This window comes from Monodon monoceros, unplaced genomic scaffold, assembly GCF_005190385.1.
Source record: "Monodon monoceros isolate NGI ecotype Baffin Bay Population unplaced genomic scaffold, NGI_Narwhal_1 Super_Scaffold_9, whole genome shotgun sequence".
NCBI classification, from domain to species: Eukaryota; Metazoa; Chordata; class Mammalia; order Artiodactyla; family Monodontidae; genus Monodon; species Monodon monoceros.
Genome location: NW_021703786.1, coordinates 29,764,166 through 29,783,773, shown reverse-complemented (window position 1 = coordinate 29,783,773; position 19,608 = coordinate 29,764,166). Strand labels below are relative to the sequence as shown.

Genomic DNA, 19,608 nt, shown 5'->3' with positions numbered 1-19,608 from the left:
AAAGATACTAGCCTTTCCTCTGATGCAAATGTTGTGAGTACATTTTTTTTCTTTAGATGATTTGCTGTTTGGTTTTAACTTTGGTCATCTTTTACACATCTAAAAAAAAAAATTTTTATGTGATAAAATCTACATGTTCGGGACTTCCCTGGCGGTCCAGTGGTTAAGACTCTGCACTTCCACTGCAGGGGGTGCGGGTTTGATTTCTGGTTGGGGAACTAAGATCCCACATGCTGCGCGGCGTGGCCAAAAAAAAAAAAAAATCTACAGGTTCTTTTTTTGGTAGCATTCCATTGTTTTCAAGCTTAGAGAGCCCTCTCCCATCCATAGTCAACTAAAGAATCATCTATAATTTATTCTAGGTTTTTAATGTTTGGCTTGCTCTGTTTTTAGTGCAGTTAACTAGTTACTCCGCCTGGAATTTGTTATCTGGTAAGAACTGAAGTGCTAAACTCATTGTTCCTCCCTAAAGCACTACCTAATCATTCCAATACCATTTAGTGAATAATTGGTAATTAATCTCTTCCACTAGCGTGTTAACCTAAAGACAAGACCTTCTGATGGGAACATATGTATATGTATAACTGATTCACTTTGTTATAAAGCAGAAACTAACACACCATTGTAAAGCAATTATACCCCAATAAAGATGTTAAAAAAAAAAAAAAAAAGACCTTCTGGTCTATAACTACAAAGCGTGGAGGCTTGACACCATCACTTACACCACGAGACAGAGGTGAATTATTTCATCTACGTGGCTCCCAGTCCCTGAAGCCACGAAATAAGACAAAGAAAAACAGTTACCTTCTCGGAGGATTCAGATAAAAATGGTAAATTGTATCTAAATCCCAAACAATCATCCCCTTGTTTCTGCTTGGGGGCGTTCCAGAGCTGGACCCCATCCCCACCCCCATCCGCCCGGACACTGGAGTGAAACAGCAAGCTGACAGCTCTAGGGATGCTAAATGTTAACTGGACGCTGAGTCCCCAACGTGGAAAGGGGAGCTTTTAATGATCAGAACCTCATTTTCCACTGCACTATTGGCTGGTTTTTAACACAACATGATCTCGGCCAGCTTACTCAGTACTTCAGAATGCCAAGGTTTAATTACTTGCCACAAAGTCACGTGAAGAAGGACAAAAGGTGAAAAAAGCCCAACTTACTGAATGCTCTTCTGAGTCGGATGTCTGGGATGAGAGGATGGGGTTAAAGCTGGTTGGGGACAGAGGGCCCAGTTTCTTCCTCATGGCTCTGATCTGAAGCAGTGCCCGGAAGGCTGTGAAGAAGAAAACAGGCCATCAGGACACGGTGATGCAGGAGTCAGGACGGACAAGAGCCCGCACAGAAGCCACGACCCCTTCTCCCCCCCGAGGGCTGACCTCGGGGACCCAGCAGGGCCTCCGGGGCTTACGCAGTCGGCAGATGGGGCAGTTGTTGGCCTGGTAGCGCAGGGTGTCGGCGCAGGTGTTACACAGGCAGAGGTGACGACAGGGCAGAATCAAGGTGTCCCGCACGTCTGAGAGACACACCACACACTCGGCACTGTTGTCACTCACTTCATCGTCAGCCACCTGGCCGGGGGACAGAAATTGAGCCAGTGTCACAAAGACCCTCACGTCACATACCTTCTTTCGAAGGCAGCCTGCCTGCAGAGCTGAGACAATGCACTTGGTGAACTACGTTGAACTTGGGAGTTTACCAAGTGCACTGGCACACACTCAGTTTCACTTCTTCTGGCAACTGTTTGTCTCAAGCTCGTCCTCGGAGGCTGAGATTTGGTCCTGTCTGAAAGTCGGAGCTGAAGGGGCCCAGGAGGCCACCCAGGGAAGTGGGGAGCAATGAACTGAGTGAGCAGAGCCCTGCCGAAGAACCGATCCGAACCAGCCTATATTCTCATTTCCAACGTTATATAAGTCTAAACATCTGAAACGAGGAAGAAGGAATACCCTTCTAGGACCAAGTGGATTCCAGAGCTTGGCATGCTAAGTTCCCAGATCCTGGCAGGATCAGAGAAGTTCTCACTCTGCCTCCTGGGAAGAGTACATTCAGAACTGCGGAGGGAACTTGCCTTACACTCTTGCGTGTTGTACTTGTTTTCAATTCCATAGATCTCCTGAAGGAGGTAGCTGACCCCATCCACCTGAAGAGCCAATGGAAAAGTTCAAGGGCAGAGGCTGGTTCTACCGAGAGATGAGTGGGAACTCACCCCCCACCCCCCAACCTCCTTCGGTAACCAAGGACTACTGATTCACAATGAAAAAAATCAAAGGCCTAGAAGAGTAAAGGAGGCTCTTATTTACTCATGTGTTCTCTCTGGGAGGGGAACGGAAATCAAATGCTTCATTCACCCGCCCTTATGCCCAATAGGGAACGTGCGCAAATACAACAGTAACACTCGTACTGCAGGTCGCTATAACGGACAGTCAAGGAAGGCGGAAACTAGGAAAAGGAAGACCACGTGTCAGAAGCATTGGCTATGTAATAATAAAAGCTAAGTTTAGACATTACAAACGGGAAGCAATGTGAATGGGAAAGAAAGAGAAGAAATGGGCAAGGAAAAGAGGGGAAAATGCAGAAGCAAAGAGAGAGCAGGACCTTGAAGGAGGGGCCGATTGTGCCCCCTCCAGGGCCACGGAGCCACCCCATCTCCAACACGCAGCAAAATATGACCTCTGTTGGCCCTGCTCCTTAAAACCTCAACTTTGGGAACTGCCTGGCGGTCCAGTGGTTAGGACTCAGCGTTCTCACCGCCAGGGGGCCTGGGTTCAATCCCTGGTCGGGGAACTAAGATCCGGCAAGCCCCGAAGCACAGCCAAAACACGCCCCCAAAAAACCAAAAAACATTAGAACCTCAACTTCAGTGCCCCGTTTGACTCCCACTAGCTTGGGCCATGTTGGTGCCAGAGCTGGCCCCTCCCTTGTTTCCTTACGCCTGCCCACCCCTCTCCCCTGCCCCCACCCTGTCCCAGTTATCCCCGCCCCTAAGGCCCAGCCTGTCACCGATGTCGCATCCCGCTCTCCAGTCTGACAAAGGCTGTTGCTGATGCCAATCTAGCGACAGAAGAAGAGATAAACCATTTCCCTTGAGCTACCCTAGCCTTTCCATCCCATCCAGGAGTCCTGGGGAACCAGGCCTTCCCATGAGGCAACTCACTGAGGCCAGGCCTTTCCAGGCTGTACCCTGGGCTCAGGATCTGTTATCTCCTCTGCCTCTCTTAAAACTTGCTTTAACACAGTGATTATATTGGAAAGGACATTATCAACAAATTCATACTAAAGTATTACTGACTACTATTGACCTCATTAAGGGTGGAGAGCACTTAATACCTGAAAGAATGAATGATGTAGAATTTCAGATATCTGTCACCCATCTTCGGGGGTGGGGGTGGCGGCTTTCTTTGCATCTCAACCCGAGGTCTACCCTGCCCCCCACCCGACTGCTCCACACCCTTGTGTGATGACACACCTTCCCTTGGCAATGCCACTGACACCTCTCCCCTCCTTGTCTTCCGTGACCCTCCTCCTGCCTCTGCAAGAGTGGAAGGAAAGTGCTGGCACACAGCGGGGGTTAGGACTTCCAGCAACATATGCATAACTTGCCTGATCATTCTGGAAGGGGGCGGATGGGCAGCAAACTTGGAATGTGAGAAAAGGAATGTTGGGATAAATTAAGCCAAGAGCTCCAATTGGCCTTGAACTGGACCCCAATACTTTTATCCTTTAGCTGGAAATGTCTCTCACCCTGGCATTTTAAATAAAAACATTCTCCCTAAACCTAAAGTCAGGAGATAAATCTTGTCCTTTCATTTTCTAAAGTCCCCTGCTCAGATAATGGCTACCTCACCACCAACAATTGGGGAACAACAGAGATATCAAAAATCAGTATTCCTTTCAGGCCACCCAAGTAGTTTCCAACACAGAAAAGCATTCCCTGTTTGCTTTTCTTCTTTGATTTAAAAAAAGGGGGGTGGTGGTGGAAGGGAAAGAAGAGTGCTTTAGCAAAAGAGTGGAGAGAGAGAAGGGGGTACACCAACAGTCCCTGGCCCTCGAATACTTACTACTTGTTTCTGTTTGAGGGGCTTGACACAGAAAGTCCCATCTGTGTGCTGGAGGGAAAATACACAGTTATGAAGGAGGGCAACGAGGATCAGCTGTTCTTTTGTTACTTCTCTCAATTACACACCTCCTGGAGGCCCCCCCAGCCCCCACCCCCCGCCCTGCCAGTGTGGAATGACAGACTCCTAATGCGGGAAGGGTCTTCAAGCACATAGTCTAGCCCTTCTTCTTTAAGAAGAGGAAATGATGGACTTCCCTGGTGGTCCAGTGGTTAAGAATTGGTCAGGGAACTAAGATCCCACATGCCGTGGGGCAACTAAGCCCGAGCGCCGCAACTACTGAGCCCATGCACTACAACTAGAGAGAAGCCCTGGCAGCACAATGAAGATCCTGAGTGCCATAAATAAGACCCGACGCAGCCAATAAATAAATATTAAAAAAAAAGAAGAGGAAACAAGGCCTAAGGAGCTGAAGGTCATGCAGCCAGTTGGTGGCGTAGCCCCCGGTGTGGTGCTTCCCCCAGCTCCCTGCGCAGCCTCCGAGCCCAGGCAGCCAGCGAACAGGGCTCCACGTGTCCTCACAGGAAAGACAGAGCAACATGTACCAAAGTGAGGCCCTGTAACATTACCCACTGACCTTTTCAAAAGTGCCCAGCAGGACGTGGCAATGGCCAAAATACTCTGAAACAAATAAAGGCACGTGGATGAAGAAGAAGAAAGCCCACAACACACCTCGATTCCACTCACCTTCCCCGGGTCCCACAGTCTGGCAACACGAACCCTCTGGCTGTCACGGGAAGGGGCAGGTTACGTCACCCAGTAGGACTCTCGGTGCCCGAGAAGCGTGGGAGCAAGAGTGCGTGGGGATGTGGGAACTGCCTGATACCCACGGGGGAGGCGTGCTGTTCTGAGGCCGCAGCCGCTGCCAGGCCTGCACGCTACATACGGGCACGTGTGCAGCCCAAGAAGACAGGAAGCACCCGTACCATCTCCTTCATCCACCACAGCATGGACCACTAACGGGTAAACCTCTCTGTCCAGGTCAAAGCCAAGCTGAAAGAAAAGGAAAAAGAAAAAACAAAAGGGACTTAACACACTTAAAGGGCACAGTAATCCATCAGAAAAGGGAGGTCTCGTCAGGAAGCCTGAACCTCATCTCTGCACCTCTTCCATCAACCTGGTTAACTACCTAAGTCCGTGGAATTGAAGGCCACCAGTCTCTTTGTAAAAAATCCCCTAGATGTAAAGGCTTCTAACCTGCAGGTCTTTCCTTTGGGCACGGCTTTCTCAAAATATCCTGGGTTAATGGGCTACTCTGGGCATGAAGACGTTACAAGGCTGAAGGGGAGCATGGCCTTCGAGTACCCGGGCCCATCCTTTGCTGCTGGCCAGGGTCCTGAGTAGCTCCCACGCCCTGTGGGTCTGTGGGCAGAACCTGCCCTGCACTTTCTCCCAGTGGCCGGGCCCCTCCGCCAGCCGGCAGCTCACCTCCTCTTCAGCCCACTCGGAGGGGTCCACGGTGTGGGAGGGCAGGCAGAACTGCTGGCACACTCCACGCTTGTAGTGTACCGTCTCTGACTGCAGGCTGTTGTCTTTGGGGATGTAGCTGTTGATCAAAGTGGGAAGCAAAGCAAAAGTTACTGACAGTTTCCTCTGTCTCATGCCTGTTCTCAGTTATCAACAGGTTCTCAGTAGAGAGTGGAAGAGAAAAGAGAAGAAAAGATCTTCTTTATAATCTCTTTCCTTTGCCCTTGCTTGGTAATGCTATTAAAGTTATCTATTCAACCCACATATCCACAGAAAGGTAGCTTAATAGATTTTTAACAGCATCATGATGACCTGAAGGACTATGCTGCTATCTGTCACTGTACCAAGATGACACAGTTTGAAGGGGAAAGGTGAAAAAGTAAGGCTGTGTAGAAGAAAATCCAAATTCAGCAACCAGCTCTCACCTGGGTGTAGAAAAAGAATGTTTTCCTCCACAGGTGAGCACGTCAGGCACAGACCCTAACCTGTCTAGGAAGGACGTGGCTCCCCTGGTCCTTTGTTCTTACCTGGCAATCCCATTCTGGAACTCTTCGGTGGCCTGATAATAGATGGTGATGGCCACCCGAGCATCCGTGTCAAAGGTGAACTCCACGTTGTAGTGGACTTTCGCTCTGCTGGCCTCTTCTCCCGGGGTCTTCACTTCCTCGGCACATCTAGAAAACCACAAAGACTCAGCATTTGGGAGTAGCAAATTAATATATTCAAAGTAATCTTTTTTCTTTTCTTTTTTTTGTGGGATCTTAGTTCCCTGACCAGGGTTGGAACCATGCCCCCTGCAGTGGAAGTGCAGAGTCCTAACCACTGGACTGCCAGGGATTTCCCTTCTTTTTTTTTTTTTTAATATTTATTTATTTGGTTGCACCAGGTCTTAGTTGCGGCTCGAGGGCTCCTTAGTTGTGGCATGCGTGTGGGATCTAGTTCCCTGACCAGGGATTGAACCCAGGCCCCCTGTATTGGGAGCAAGGAGTCTTATCCACTGCGCCATCAGGGATGTCCCTTGTTTTCTTTTTCTAATTGAACGTATTGTGGGCTTCCCTCTGTGATCATACACTTTCCATCCTCATTTTGAATGACGGCAGAGCGCTTTGTTACCACTATCAGGGGGCATTTAGGGGATTTCTGATATTTCACGGTGCCACAGTCAACATCCTTGTGCGTTTGCCAGGCTTTACAAAAAATAGTTTTTAATTTTAATCAAAGTTACTAATCACATAGTTTAAATAGTTTCCACAAGGCTTGTGACAAAAAACCAGCAGGTCTCTTTCTGTCCCTTTTCCTCTTCTTTAGAGAAAACCGCCTTTACCTCTGTAGCTGACCATTTTGGCATTTATCTGCATGTTAATTTTTCAGTTTTAGGCATTATCTATTGACCTCCTACTATGGAGATGAGACTTTCTCTTTCCTCACTCTGCTCCATATAGGGACACCCCTTCCACCATGTGATACACCATGATTTTGTTAGCTCAGGACATCTTCGTCTATACGACTGTGAGTCCATCAACATTATTCACAGCTCAGCCACAGAGTAATCTCTAATAATTTTTCCTTTCCTGCATAAGTTTTTCTTAGAGCTTGTGCTCATTTTGCTTTTTTTTCAGTTGCTTAGTCTTTTATGCACTAGTCACTAATTCAAATTCAAACTCTTTGGCTGTCTACATCTCGACGTTCAGACGTACCAGGTATTCTGTGCACCTTGTCTTCTTGAGCAGGACACTTATGGAGCCTTCTGACCTGCTCCATCTGGACCCTGATCCCTCCATACCTGCACATGGCTGCCACCCTGGAATCTCCCTGTCCCATCTCCCTGTGTGTCCCTTTTGCCTCTCTCCCGGAGAATCGCATGCTTCCTGCACCTCCTGGCTTCCTCTTTCTTGGGTTACGCTTTCCTTTTGCTGGAGCACAACTTCCAGTAGCTTCCTGAAAAAGGGTGTGTTGGAGGGATAAACTTTTCGAGAGATTTTATTATACAATCACACGTCATTGAAAGTCTGGCTGAGGGAATCCCCTGGTGGTCCAGTGGTTAGGACTCGGTGCTTTCACTGCTGAGGATACGGGTTCAATCCCTGGTTGGGGAACTAAGATCCTGCAAGCCACGAGGCCAAAAAAAAAAAAAAGTCTGGCTGAGTAAAGAATTCTGGATTATAAATACTTTTAAAAAGTCATTTCAGAGCATCACTGCATTATCTTTTAGCTCCCAGGGTCGCTTTCATCCTCGATTGGGCTGAGCACTCGGTGGACCTTTGTAGAAACTCTTTAAATTATGTACATCATCGGTGATTCCTTCCTTCTATGTTCTCCATTCTCTCTTTCTAGAACCATTCGTTGGCTGTTGGACCTTCTATTCTTCGTATCTTTCCTCTTCTGTTTTCCATAGCTTTGCCTTTATGCTCCACTTCCTAGAACATTTCAACTTTTCTTCCGATATTCTATTGGTTTTTTCATTTCTACGTTTTTAAGCTCCGAGAGCCTTGTTTGTTTGCTAAACGCTTTGTGTCACTGCGTCCGTGAAATAAGAAGGCAGTATCTTCTCTATGTCTCTGAGGCTACAAATCAAGGTTTCCTCTTCCTGCACAGTTTTTATTTCCACTTTTTCCCCCTGTTGGCTTGTTTTACAATTGTCTTTCATACGATAGGCGTTCCTTATACATCTGAGAATCTTTGGTTGTCTGCTCATACTAAGACATTTAAACCCCCTAATTGTGGTCCATGGGGACTTCCCTGGCGGTCCAGCGGTTAGGACTCCACGCTTGCACTACAGGGTGCAGGGGTTCGATCCCTGGTCAAGGAACTAAGATCCCTCATGGCACGCGGCCAAAAAAAAAACAAAAATCCTGATGGGAACTGAGTGCATAGTGGGGCTTGGGGATGCTAGGCTTCCCTGGGGACTCATCTGGGTCTGGTGAGGGATCTCCAGCACCAGTCTCTTTGGTCTTCCCACCTGGGGGCGTCTGATTGTCCAAAGAACAGTTTTCCTCTCTTCTAACAATGGCCTGGCTGCTGGCATTCTGGGCTTAGAGTTGGGGTTGGGGGGCAGGCTGGAGGGCTCAGCATCCAACGTTTCTGAATTCACTTAACCCCCTGATTTTAGTACTGAGTCCAGCCCTTAGCTGTGCCTCGGTCCCCCAAGTCCAGAGATTCTTTGTTCGAACTTTTCCAGTGAGCATCGTCTGCCAGCCTTTTGCCAGGGTGTGGGAGGGTAGTTCTGGCTGTGTAGTCTAAGGGAGGGGGGATCTGAATACCTCTCAAGCAGACTTTCCACTAACCTCCCTCCTTTTAGCACCCCCCACCCCCAAGATGTCCAGAGGTACCTGGAACTGCCAATTCCTGAGCCTTCTGGGGGAAACCACAGTACAAACTGGTGATTCTCAGCTTTTCCTTCTGTTTGCTCAGGATCCTGATTTCTCAGGTTTAGTAAGTTATTTAACATTCATCACCTGTTTCCAGTCTCTAAAATTTTTTTAAATTAATTAATTAATTTATTTATTTTTGGCTGCGTTGGGTCTTCGTTGCTGTGTGTGGGCTCTCTAGTTGCAGCGGGCGGGGGCTACTCTCTGTTGCGGTGCGTGGGCTTCTCATTGCGGTGGCTTCTCGTTGCGGAGCACGGGCTCTAGGCGCGCGGACTTCAGTAGCTGTGGCTCGAAGGCTCTAGAGCGCAGGCTCAGTAGTTGTGGCACACGGGCTTAGCTATTCCGCGGCATGTGGGATCCTCCCGGACCAGGGCTCGAATCTGTGTCTCCTGCATTCAGATTCTTAACCATTGCGCCACCAGGGAAGCCCCAGCCTCTAAAATTTTGTTGCCGTTGCTCCTTTCCCACTCTCCCAATTTTTGTGGATTTGTGCTGTTTAAAAATACTCATTATTGTTTAGTGGGGTTTGGAGAGGAAGCAAAGGTACATGTTCAATCCTCCACCTTTACCTGGAAATCTGAGAATCAGAATTTACTTTAGTCCCATCTCGGAAAAAACAAAATCAAAACTACCCTTCATCTTAACATTTATTGATCACCAGGTGCTTTCCCTTTCATTATCCCCTTTAATTTTGACAACAGCCATGAAAGGTAAGGTTGGTTCACTATTTTACAGGTGAGAACCAGAAGCTCAGAGCAGTTGCCTCATTTTATTCTAGAGCTGCAGCCAGGCTGCCACGTCCGAGGCCAGGACCTCAAGGGGGCTCAGACCCCTGAATCCATCTCCATCAAATACGCGAGCAGACCATATGTGATGAGAGAAACAAGTAGCCGGAGCAGCTGACAGCTGGCAGGCTCCCGAGGCCTCAGTAGCCTCCATCTATCCTGCTGCGGCAGGAACTCCCCAGTGGAGGGGGGACGGCCGGCTGCGGACTCTTCTGCAGCAAAAGAGTTTCCCCTTGGCTGCGCCGTCCCCAGGGTTGACCCCGGGGGTGCGAGCGGCTGGGGAGGCAGTTGAAAACCTCAGGGACAAATAAAATATTAAAAAACTGAGACAGAAAACAGATTAGTGGCTGCTTAGGCCGGGAAGAGGGGTTTCGGGGGGAAATGGGGGATGATGAATAATGAGTATCGGGTTTCTTTTCGGGGTGATGAAAATGTTCTAAAATTAGATAGTAGTGATGGTTGCACAATTCTGTGAATAACTAAAAATCACTGAATCGGGGGACTTCCCTGGTGGCGCAGCGTATAAGACTCCGCGATCCCGACGCAGGGCACCCGGGTTTGATCCCCGCTCAGGGAACTAGATTCCACATGCATGCCGCAACTAAGAGTTCACATGACGCAATTAAGAGTTTGCATGCCACAACTAAGGAGCCTGCCTGCCGCAACTAAGACCCGGTGCAACCAAATAAAAAAATAAATACTTAAAAAAAAAAATCACTGAATTGTACACTTTAAATGAATGAGCTGTATGGTATATGAACTATATCTCAATGAAGTGGTTATATTTTATTCCTAAAAATTTATTTTTTGACGTGGGCCATTTTTAAAGTCTTTATTGAATTTGTTACCATATTGCTCCTGTTTTATATTTTGGTTTTTTGGCCTCGAGGCATGTGGGATCTTAGCTCCCTGAGCAGGGATCGAACCCACACCCCCTGCATTGGAAGTCTTAACCACTGGACCACCAGTGAAGTCCCCGAAGTGCTTATATTTTAAAAAGATGATCAGAGAGAAATAAATTCCCTGACCTATACAAGCATAAAATGCTCTCCGAGTCATCTTCCTTTGTCAACTGAGAAGAATGTGGGACCTCTGGTTTGCCCTAACCAAACTGTCTCCCCAGGGAACCAGTGAGTCTTAGTAGACAGACTTGCTATCTGGAGAGCAGCATCTGTTTAAAAATCACATTATCTCTGGGACTTCCCTGGTGGTCCAGGGTTAGAACTCCGTGCTTCCATTGCAGGGGGCCTGGGTTCAATCTCCAGTCAGGGAACTAAGATCCTACAAGCCTTGCCATGCTGCCAAAAAAAAAAAAAGGAAAGAAAAGAAAATTGTGTTATCTCAGGGACAGCACAAAGAAGACAGATGATGGTGACAATTAGCACTGACAGTGGCGATTAAACAACAAACCCAGTGCACCAGAGGAAGGGCACATGAGATTAAGAATAAATTAAAAAGGAAATATAGGCAATAAAATAAGGATTTCCTGCACCAAGTTCAAACATCCCATCTTCACACAGGCTTGTCGAGGTATCTGCAGAATTCACTTTCTCCTCCAACTGTTCTTTTTCTGGAAGGTTCACCAAATCGGGGTAATCATGACAGCTTCCAGGAGAGTGAAAGTTCTTCCCAAACACCGACTATCAGAGAAAGTTCTGAACAATCTAGGTGCGGAGACCCCTCATGCAAGCAGCCCACGGCCCGGAGGCCTAGAGGCCGGGCTCTGGGTCTGGCAGAAACCGCTCTGTGGGTCCCCTGGGGAGTCGGCTGCCCCTTCACGAAGAAGGGCCCCTGGAACCTGGCCCCCGCCGGCTGGGAACTTGAACTTACTTGACGAGTCTTAGTGTATCCTTTCGGATGTTGATCAGGCTTCTCAGAGTCTTCACTGGTTCTTGGGGAGGAGGGGCAGCGTAAGGAAACTGTGTCGGAAACAAAGTGGGAGAAGACTGTGTTTAGAAACACGGATAACCATAGTAAGGGGACGTGCTCGAGGTCACAGCTACTGGGAGAGCTGGGATCCGACTTGGTGTCCAAAGCGCTACATTTATCTGCTTTTCCCATTAGATGAAGCTTATGTGAGTCAGCATTCAAAATGCGGACACCTAATAAAAACTCCCACTGAAGTTCCAAATACCAAGGGACACACGGTGGCCGAGTTAATCACAAAAGGCTTTTCCACCTGACCTTACACAACGGGGAGCCGGACCTGCAAGGATTTTCCTTCAGTGAAGCCACATGGTGTCTGAGGAATTTACGAACTGCAAACACAAGAGAACCCCATCACGTGTACAGAGTGGAGGCCTGCAAACAGTGAAGAACAAATTTCCTCCGCAGCTGATCATATAAAGCAGAGTTTTTTTAAAACAACGTGAGCCAAAGAGCTCTTTTGGGGTCATCAAAGGTTTGTGGTTGCCCATCATTTACCTCACGCTTTCACTCTCTTTCCCTGTTTAAACACGTGGGTTTGGAGCTGTGAGTTGATGACAATGAGGAGATAAGAAAGGGGACACAGTAAAACATTCCATTGGGAACTGCTTTGAGAAGATTAAGAGTGATTTAAAATGTTCCCGCTATTCTTATAACATCATTTGGGCAGTAAACATTTTTTACATATGATTCCCAGAAGACCTACTAGTGTCTGGAGCTTTGCAAAACCGTGGTCCTCTTAGCTCTGAAGAGTCTACCCCCTCATGCTGGTCTCAGAAAACAGAACGTCCACATGAAACGCTGTGTCTTCACAGATTTTTGCTGTTTTACTTGGGAAACATACTTGAACCTATGGTACGTCTGACTGTGTGTATTCAGTGTGATCCCTGATACTTCACGTGCATGAATGTGACCCTTAAGAAAATGCATTTAATCCAGACCATCAGCTGTGCATTCAGATTGTTGCTTTGTGGGTATCGTGCAGCAACATTTTATTTTTTCACTGATACCTTAAATGTATATTCTGGTTTTTTTTTTTTTTGGCCATGCAGCACATCTTGCGGGATCTTAGTTCCCCGACCAAGGATCGAACCCTGGGCCCTCTGCAGTGGAAGTGTGGAGTCCTAACCACTGGACCGCCAGGGAATTCTCACCTTAAACATATATTCTTTTAAAATATATGACAGTTGGTTTTTCTGATTACAAGGCAATACACGTTTAAGAAGAAAACTTGAAAAACACAAAAAAGTACAAAGTCATCCATAATTTCACCACTCAGTGATACCAAAGTTAACATTTGCAGAATGTGTCTTTTGGGATAGGCATCCATCCACCCACCCACCTCCTCCCTCCCTCCCCCCGCTCTATTTCTCTGCACTGTTTCAAACTGTACCTACTCTTTTATTGTCTCTCTTTCACTTAGAAAGATGTGGCAAATGTTTTAAAGTCTATAATTTGACAATATAACTACACACATTAGAGACAGGGGCCTACTTTAATCAATTCCACATTATTCAGTGTTTTCAGTTGGTTTTACTTTTTTTTTTTTTTTTCCCTGATATAAATGTCGTGGTGAATGCTTTGTCCCTACATTTCTGCGTGCCTCTTTGATTATTTCCTTAAGACATTCCTAGAAGTGGAATTACTGGATCAAAGAGTAAGCATATTTTTAAGACTTTTAAAACTATTTTGCCAAATTGTTCTCCGGAAAAGCTGATTGCAACTCTGCCCTCCTGCTTGCAGCGTATCAGGAGGCTTTTATACAGGAAAGCTGAAATCCTATAGTTCAGATCCCATCTGTGGCCCATTTCTCCACACACCCCCCACCCCCTTTGCTGGGCTGTCACACTAAAAGAATTTAAAACAATTTTTAAATAAGCTTAAGCAAAAAGTAATTAGGCAGGAAAACCCAACACAAATGCTTGTCTATTCTAAAGCCAAAGTAAATGACTTTGGGATTAAAATTTTTTTCTGGAGTAGCGAAGTTAATCATATTCATTTGCACGGGTACTTGGGAGTTATCCTTAACTCCTACCTGAGTTCAAAAAAACACAGAGGTTTTCCCTTCACTCTTTGCCCTTTCCCCTCTATATCCTCCCTACCTCCGCAAAAAAAAAAAGAAAAACAAAAGGAAGGGGGGGGGGGGGGGGAGTTAGTGTTCTTCACCTTCCGTTTAGAATATGACATTTGATGATAACTGGCAATGGAACACAAGTTATTCGCTGCTCAAGGAAAGGCATCCGTGGGATCAATTGTTTATATACATAAACTATCCTTATAGTATAATAAATCCACACTTACATTTTTAGCTCTTTACCCTCTGCCCCGCCAAAAGAAAACCATTGAAAATCTGTTTAGGAGAAACTAATCCTGTTTGTAGGCTCTTACCTACCAAAGCTTCTGCCTTAGTGGCCATTCACGTACCCAATCAGAGTCTATCGGCAACACTCAGTGCTGGGTGTAAAGAGAGATTTAAAGTGGAAAAGATAAGGTCCTGCTCTTTCAGGAAGCGGCATTATAAGGACGATGATATAGTTACACAAATAACTGTAACACTAAACAGAAATGCCACAAAAAGGGCAACGATACAGGAAGTGATCGCTTCTGGCTGAGGTAATCCAGAAGGCTTCATGGAGGAGGTGGTATTTGATCTGGACTCTTGAAGGATAAACGTAATTTGTAAATTCAGAGATGACAGGGAAGACAGAGGAGACAGCAGGAACAGAGGCAAACTAAAGAAAATACTCTGCTCTTAGAGTCGCCTCCCCTACCTCTCTAGGCCAGGTTAGCCCACCATGACTCTAAGCTTCTTCGTGATCTTCGCTTTTAAAACGATCATTTATTGAGCACTTACTAGGTGCCGGGCACTATACTAAGCTCTTTACATACATTATCTTAGTTATCCTTGGAACAATCCTGTGAGGGAGAGATGGTTGTTCCCTTTTTGCAGATAAGGACGTTGACATAGCAACAGGTTCAGTAACACCTTCCAAAGTCCCACAAGTTTTAGGGAGAAGAGTTGAGGTTTGAACACATTCTACCTCCATCTTTCTCTAAGATGCTCCTGGATACAGCTGCTTAACCTAGAGATGACGAAGGGATTGAAGTACCAGTTATTAAAAGATCTGAAAACACTAACCTATGTCTCCGTTCATCCTTTTTTCTTAGCAAGGCACTGATGAACTTTTTTGTTTGCCTACAGTACCTCTTTAACACATGCACCATTACTGTATTATATTTAGAGCAAAAAAAAGTATCTTAGTTGACTTCAGGACCAGAGATTTCACTCCTATGCTAACAGATACGTGTGACATGAAAGCAAAGTAACATCTTCTTGGGACCGAAGGAGATGAAGATCAGGACGGACTCGGGTCCAAGCACCGCCCCGAAGGAGCCGCTCACCGGTCATTCCACTGTGCTCAGAACAGCATCAATAACCGTTTCTCAGTTCACATCCACAGTTTCCACTTGCTTTCTTATGACCCTGGAACCGTAATTTTCTCAGCCCCAGTTGTACCTCATTGGGGAGTGAGTGATGACAAGAAAGGTCAGACAGAATTTATTTTTCTCAGATGCAAGCGCTCTGGCACAACTGGGCCAGTAAACGGGAAGAAGTGGCCTTTTCTGTCTTGCACACAGCAGGCCGCCAGGCGCACAGATGGAGGAGGACCCACAGGCCTTCTGCAAGCCGTACCCTCACTTCTTGCCTCAAGCTCAGTATGGGCTTAGGAGACGTCTTCCCGTTTCTCAGACAACATCCTGGAGCAAATAAACTCTCACCACCTTACGAAGGACCTTAAAAACAGCCTCCAGAATTCTCTTTCACTTTTCATAATGAAGACAGGCTTATAAAGACTAATGTGCAAAGAATGAAATCGGGTCTGCTCAGGGACTTGTGGCCCAAACCTGCCGGGTCAGTAATGTGTTGACAGAGAATTAAGGCTCAGGTTCCTCCACTCTATTCATCTAAGCAGAAATGCTGCCAGAAGAAAGCCCTCTTAATGGGGTAAAATTTGGGTAACTGTTGTAATGACAGCTTGCCGATGCCCATCCATGAAAAAAGAGAACATAGGGAGACGTTTACTGAGTACTTACTATGGGCTGAGCATCATGCTGGGTTCTTTAGATTTTTTTTTCATTTTACTTTATTTCATTTATAAAATATATATAACATGAAATGTATCACCTTAGCCATTTTTAAGCACGCAGTCCAGTGGCAGCAAATGCATTCACATGTCCTGTGCTATCATCACTACCATGGAGTTCTGGTTTAGATACATTCTTACTTAATATTCTAAACACTAATAGACATGTCGGCCATGCCCATCAGACTGTAAGCTCTTGGAGGAGAGTCTGAAATGAAGGAGGACCTCAAGAAATATGTTCGTTGACTGGATAAATGAAGAATATCGGTATTAACACCCCCACTTTGCAGATAAAGAAACTGAGACTCAAAAGATTCACATAATTATTCAAGGTCTCAGGGCTAATGAGTAGCAGAACCAGGATTTGAATCCAAAAGCCACACTGTTTGTCCTGCAGCTGCCTTGGCTACAGCAGGGCAAGGCTACATGTTGTTCTGATCCCAGGAGTGTTCCAGGTACCTGAGTAGAGTGTAGAGAGAGTCTGAACGTTAAACGATCACTGCAAAAGGTACCGAATCCTGTTCAGGTTCTAGAGGCTGGTCGAAACTCTCTGGATTACACCCTTATGCTTAGGCAGCAGTACATACAAAAGCATATCTAATGCCACACTCCTTTTAAATTTTAACAGGAGTATCTAAGGTCTTCTCAGAGGAAAGCTTTCTTGGAGCACTGTACGACAAATTCCCTTTGTGAGAGCTAACAGCACCTGTAGAAGACACAAAGGTATATTCAGGGTGTGACGTCAGAGAACGTCAGCAGAAGCAGGGGAGATGTTCATCACTGTTTACCTTCTGCCCAAGATGCTCCAATATGTGTTACTGATAGATATTCCTAAAGCACAGTGGCTTCTCCTCTAAATTATTTTCAAAGAACAAAGACATCTACCAATTCATTCAACACGTTCACTATGCCCTGAGCGCTATGCTAGCCTGGATTCGGTGATGGACCAGGCACACCTCTCTTAGTTCCACCTGTAAGGGGCCCACAACAGAGCTTGCATCTGGCGCCCTGCACTCAGGTACCAGCAGCGAACCGCCCCCACCACCCCGCCCCCGCCGCCCCGCCCCCGCCCAGGACCGGCCTGCTTGTGTCCGCGCTGAAATAAGCCTAAATCTCAGAATAATTTAAATCCCAAGCACCTCAAGCCCAGGATGGGGGTATAGTACCCACTCAGCCAGAGGAACTCTTTCAATGGGCCCCAGGGGGTTGGCGATCAAGGCTCATATGAATACAGAGCAAGCGCCTCTTCGACCTTTTATCCTGGTGCTCGTCAGTTTCCTTGTTAGTTTTCCTTACACCAGCAAAGTGCCACTTGGCGGCCAAATGTGGAACTGCCGGTTTAGATAGACCGGATATGGATATGGGTGTGTGTGTGTGTGTGTGTGTGTGTGTGTGTGTGTGTGTGTGTGGCGGGGTACACATACGTATATATTCATATACACATATATATATGTATGCATATATCAACCATGTATCCTAGATTTTCTAACCATTCTAATTTCAAGTATTTTGTTAAACTACCCCCCATGTCTGCACTCACATTTTTGCTGTAGAAAATATGGTCCCAGTGCATACGCGATAAAAGGATCTTACTTCAATTGTAAATTATTGGGTAATTCCCAGTAGTCTGTAAAAGGGCCTATAATCCTTTCATTAAAATAAATAATTAATTTCCATAAAAAGGTTCTTTTTAAGGTACATAATTTGCTAACATTTGCTATTAGATTCAGGCCTGACCATATACACACATAGCATCCTGGATTTGGCCACTGGGAACTCCCTCAGTTGGCTCCTGTGTCCTTTTGACTCGCCCCATCACCTTTTGAGCACTTCCTTACTTTCTGGCACCACAAGATATTCCAAGTTCATGTTGTGTTTTTCTGTCCCCTCCCTGGAATTGATCATGTCTCCAAGGATCCCTGGTTCCTTTTTAGAGACGTCTACCTCAGACCACCATGTATTCACTAATCTTTTACCAGTGAACACTTGCTCTGCTTCCAGTTTTCAATATTACAAACAATGATGCAATAAACATTCCCTGAAAGGAAACTTAATAGGAAAAAGGAGGGGGGGTGATGTAAAAGAAAAACAAATGAATATGACCTAATGCAGTTTTTACTTAAGAAGAAAAAAGCCCCAAATACCAAAAATCTGCCTCTGAAGAGAAAGGAAATTATTTTTAGGCAATTTATGACTAAAAGAGAAAAGTACTCATTTTACACATAGACATGTAATATTTGTGTCAGAGAAAGAAATAATAGTTAATATGGAAATCAACATCTGGGATCATATGAATAGCTCATTTACAGCACTCATTTACATAAGCTCTTGCTTTTATAGATTTTAGGGGTTTTATATTTAAAATTCAGTTCCTTCTATTTGATGCCTGGTTATTTTCTCAGCTTTCTCTACTTCCCCTCTTCTCAGCTATGTAGTGTGTCCAAGACTTACCAGTGGATATATTTAGACTTGTGATACTTTATAACATTTTCTTAGATCCACATCAGGGAGAACAGTTTACTCTGGTTGAATAATGTGAAATGAATACAAATTTGCCTATTTAACCAGCTGTAGCCCTGGGACAGACTGCATTGTGCCTGCTGTCCACCAAAACATCAATGAGCTATATTTACAGCAGTAAAACCCCTTTTCACTAATTTTCCATCCAATCCTCGTGGGGAGTCAATCACCCATGTAGAAAGGCTGGTGACCACAAAGCTGACAAGATGTGAAAAGACATTTTTTTCACTCAAATCAAAGATGTGAGGGAGATACCACGAGGGTGTCACATGATGACCTTAACTCAAAGATGCTCTGTGTTCAGGTTTGGTTACCAAAGGGATCCACTCAAGATGGCAGTCTATTTATAGTCTGTTAACTCCTCCGCTGGGTCCCCTGGCAGGGTGCACATGGGACCAATGTCCTGGCTATATGACATCACCTCTAAGGTTGATCTTTCCAAAATATTTAAACCCTACTACGAGTATGCCCAGTTAACCAGTTCTCTTTGATAACGAGAGCATGAAAGATCCACTGCAGAGAAAAGCACCCATCACAAAATCGCCCTGGTCTCTGTTAACAACCGTCACAGACCCATTTTCTCCCTCTACTTATGGTTTGGGTCTTGACTCATATCGGTCAGGAGTACTCAGACCGGGCAACAGGTTGCGGTACACTCTGACATCAAATGCACCTCCAGGGCTATGTGTGCTGCTTTGATGACAAGTGAAACCTACTCAACTTCTGGTTCCCCTGACTGAAAGCCCCTCCCATCGGGATAAAACACTACCCAATCATCCTGTACTTCTACAATAAAAGTATCTTTCTGAAGATGAGCTGCTTTTAGATACAAAGGGTTCTGCCTAACACCAGCTAATTTTAAGGAGAGTTAAAAGGGAAAAAAGTGCTTTTAGTAAAGCAGACACTGTCATCTTTTCCCTCCAGCAAGTTGGTAAATAATGACTAATGGTCAGAGAAACGACTCCTTTCAGACCAGCACCCCATTCTAGATGCCTGACTTCCAGATTTCATCTGGTCAGGAGACTGGTAACCCAGCTCACAAATAAGAATCCAGTTTTAAGTAAGAGATTTTGAGACGCTTAATAGTGTAGGTAAAGAATATGCCCAAAGCACCAGTATCAGCCAAAACAGGTATTTTATTTTTGGTTTGTTTTTTTTTTTTTTGCAGTACGCGGGCCTCTCACTGTTGTGGCCTCTCGCGCTGCGGAGCACAGGCTCCAGACGCGCAGACTCAGCGGCCATGGCTCACGGGCCCAGCCGCTCCGCGGCATGTGGGATCTT

At 45.9% G+C, this 19,608-nt stretch overlaps 1 protein-coding gene across 10 annotated transcripts in view; it reads right to left on the bottom strand.

Annotated features, from left to right (window-relative positions):
• The window catches only part of RNF157 (ring finger protein 157), an 82,168-nt gene that overhangs the window by 17,487 nt on the left and 45,073 nt on the right, over positions 1-19,608 (bottom strand). For 9 of the 10 annotated variants that reach the window (XR_003791866.1, XR_003791867.1, XR_003791865.1 and 6 more), the window contains exons 3-11: positions 11,567-11,655; positions 6,111-6,257; positions 5,545-5,662; positions 5,043-5,109; positions 4,694-4,737; positions 4,060-4,107; positions 2,070-2,141; positions 1,413-1,572; positions 1,165-1,277 (exon numbers count right to left, since the gene is read on the bottom strand). Coding sequence is in view for 6 of the 10 variants with exons in the window: in XM_029211091.1 (XP_029066924.1) it covers positions 1,165-1,277; positions 1,413-1,572; positions 2,070-2,141; positions 4,060-4,107; positions 4,694-4,737; positions 5,043-5,109; positions 5,545-5,662; positions 6,111-6,257; positions 11,567-11,655 (858 nt within the window). In the remaining 4 variants the exon portion in view is untranslated. The remainder of the gene's footprint in view (positions 1-1,164; positions 1,278-1,412; positions 1,573-2,069; positions 2,142-4,059; positions 4,108-4,693; positions 4,738-5,042; positions 5,110-5,544; positions 5,663-6,110; positions 6,258-11,566; positions 11,656-19,608) is intronic. The other variant, XM_029211093.1, reaches the window with a different exon arrangement.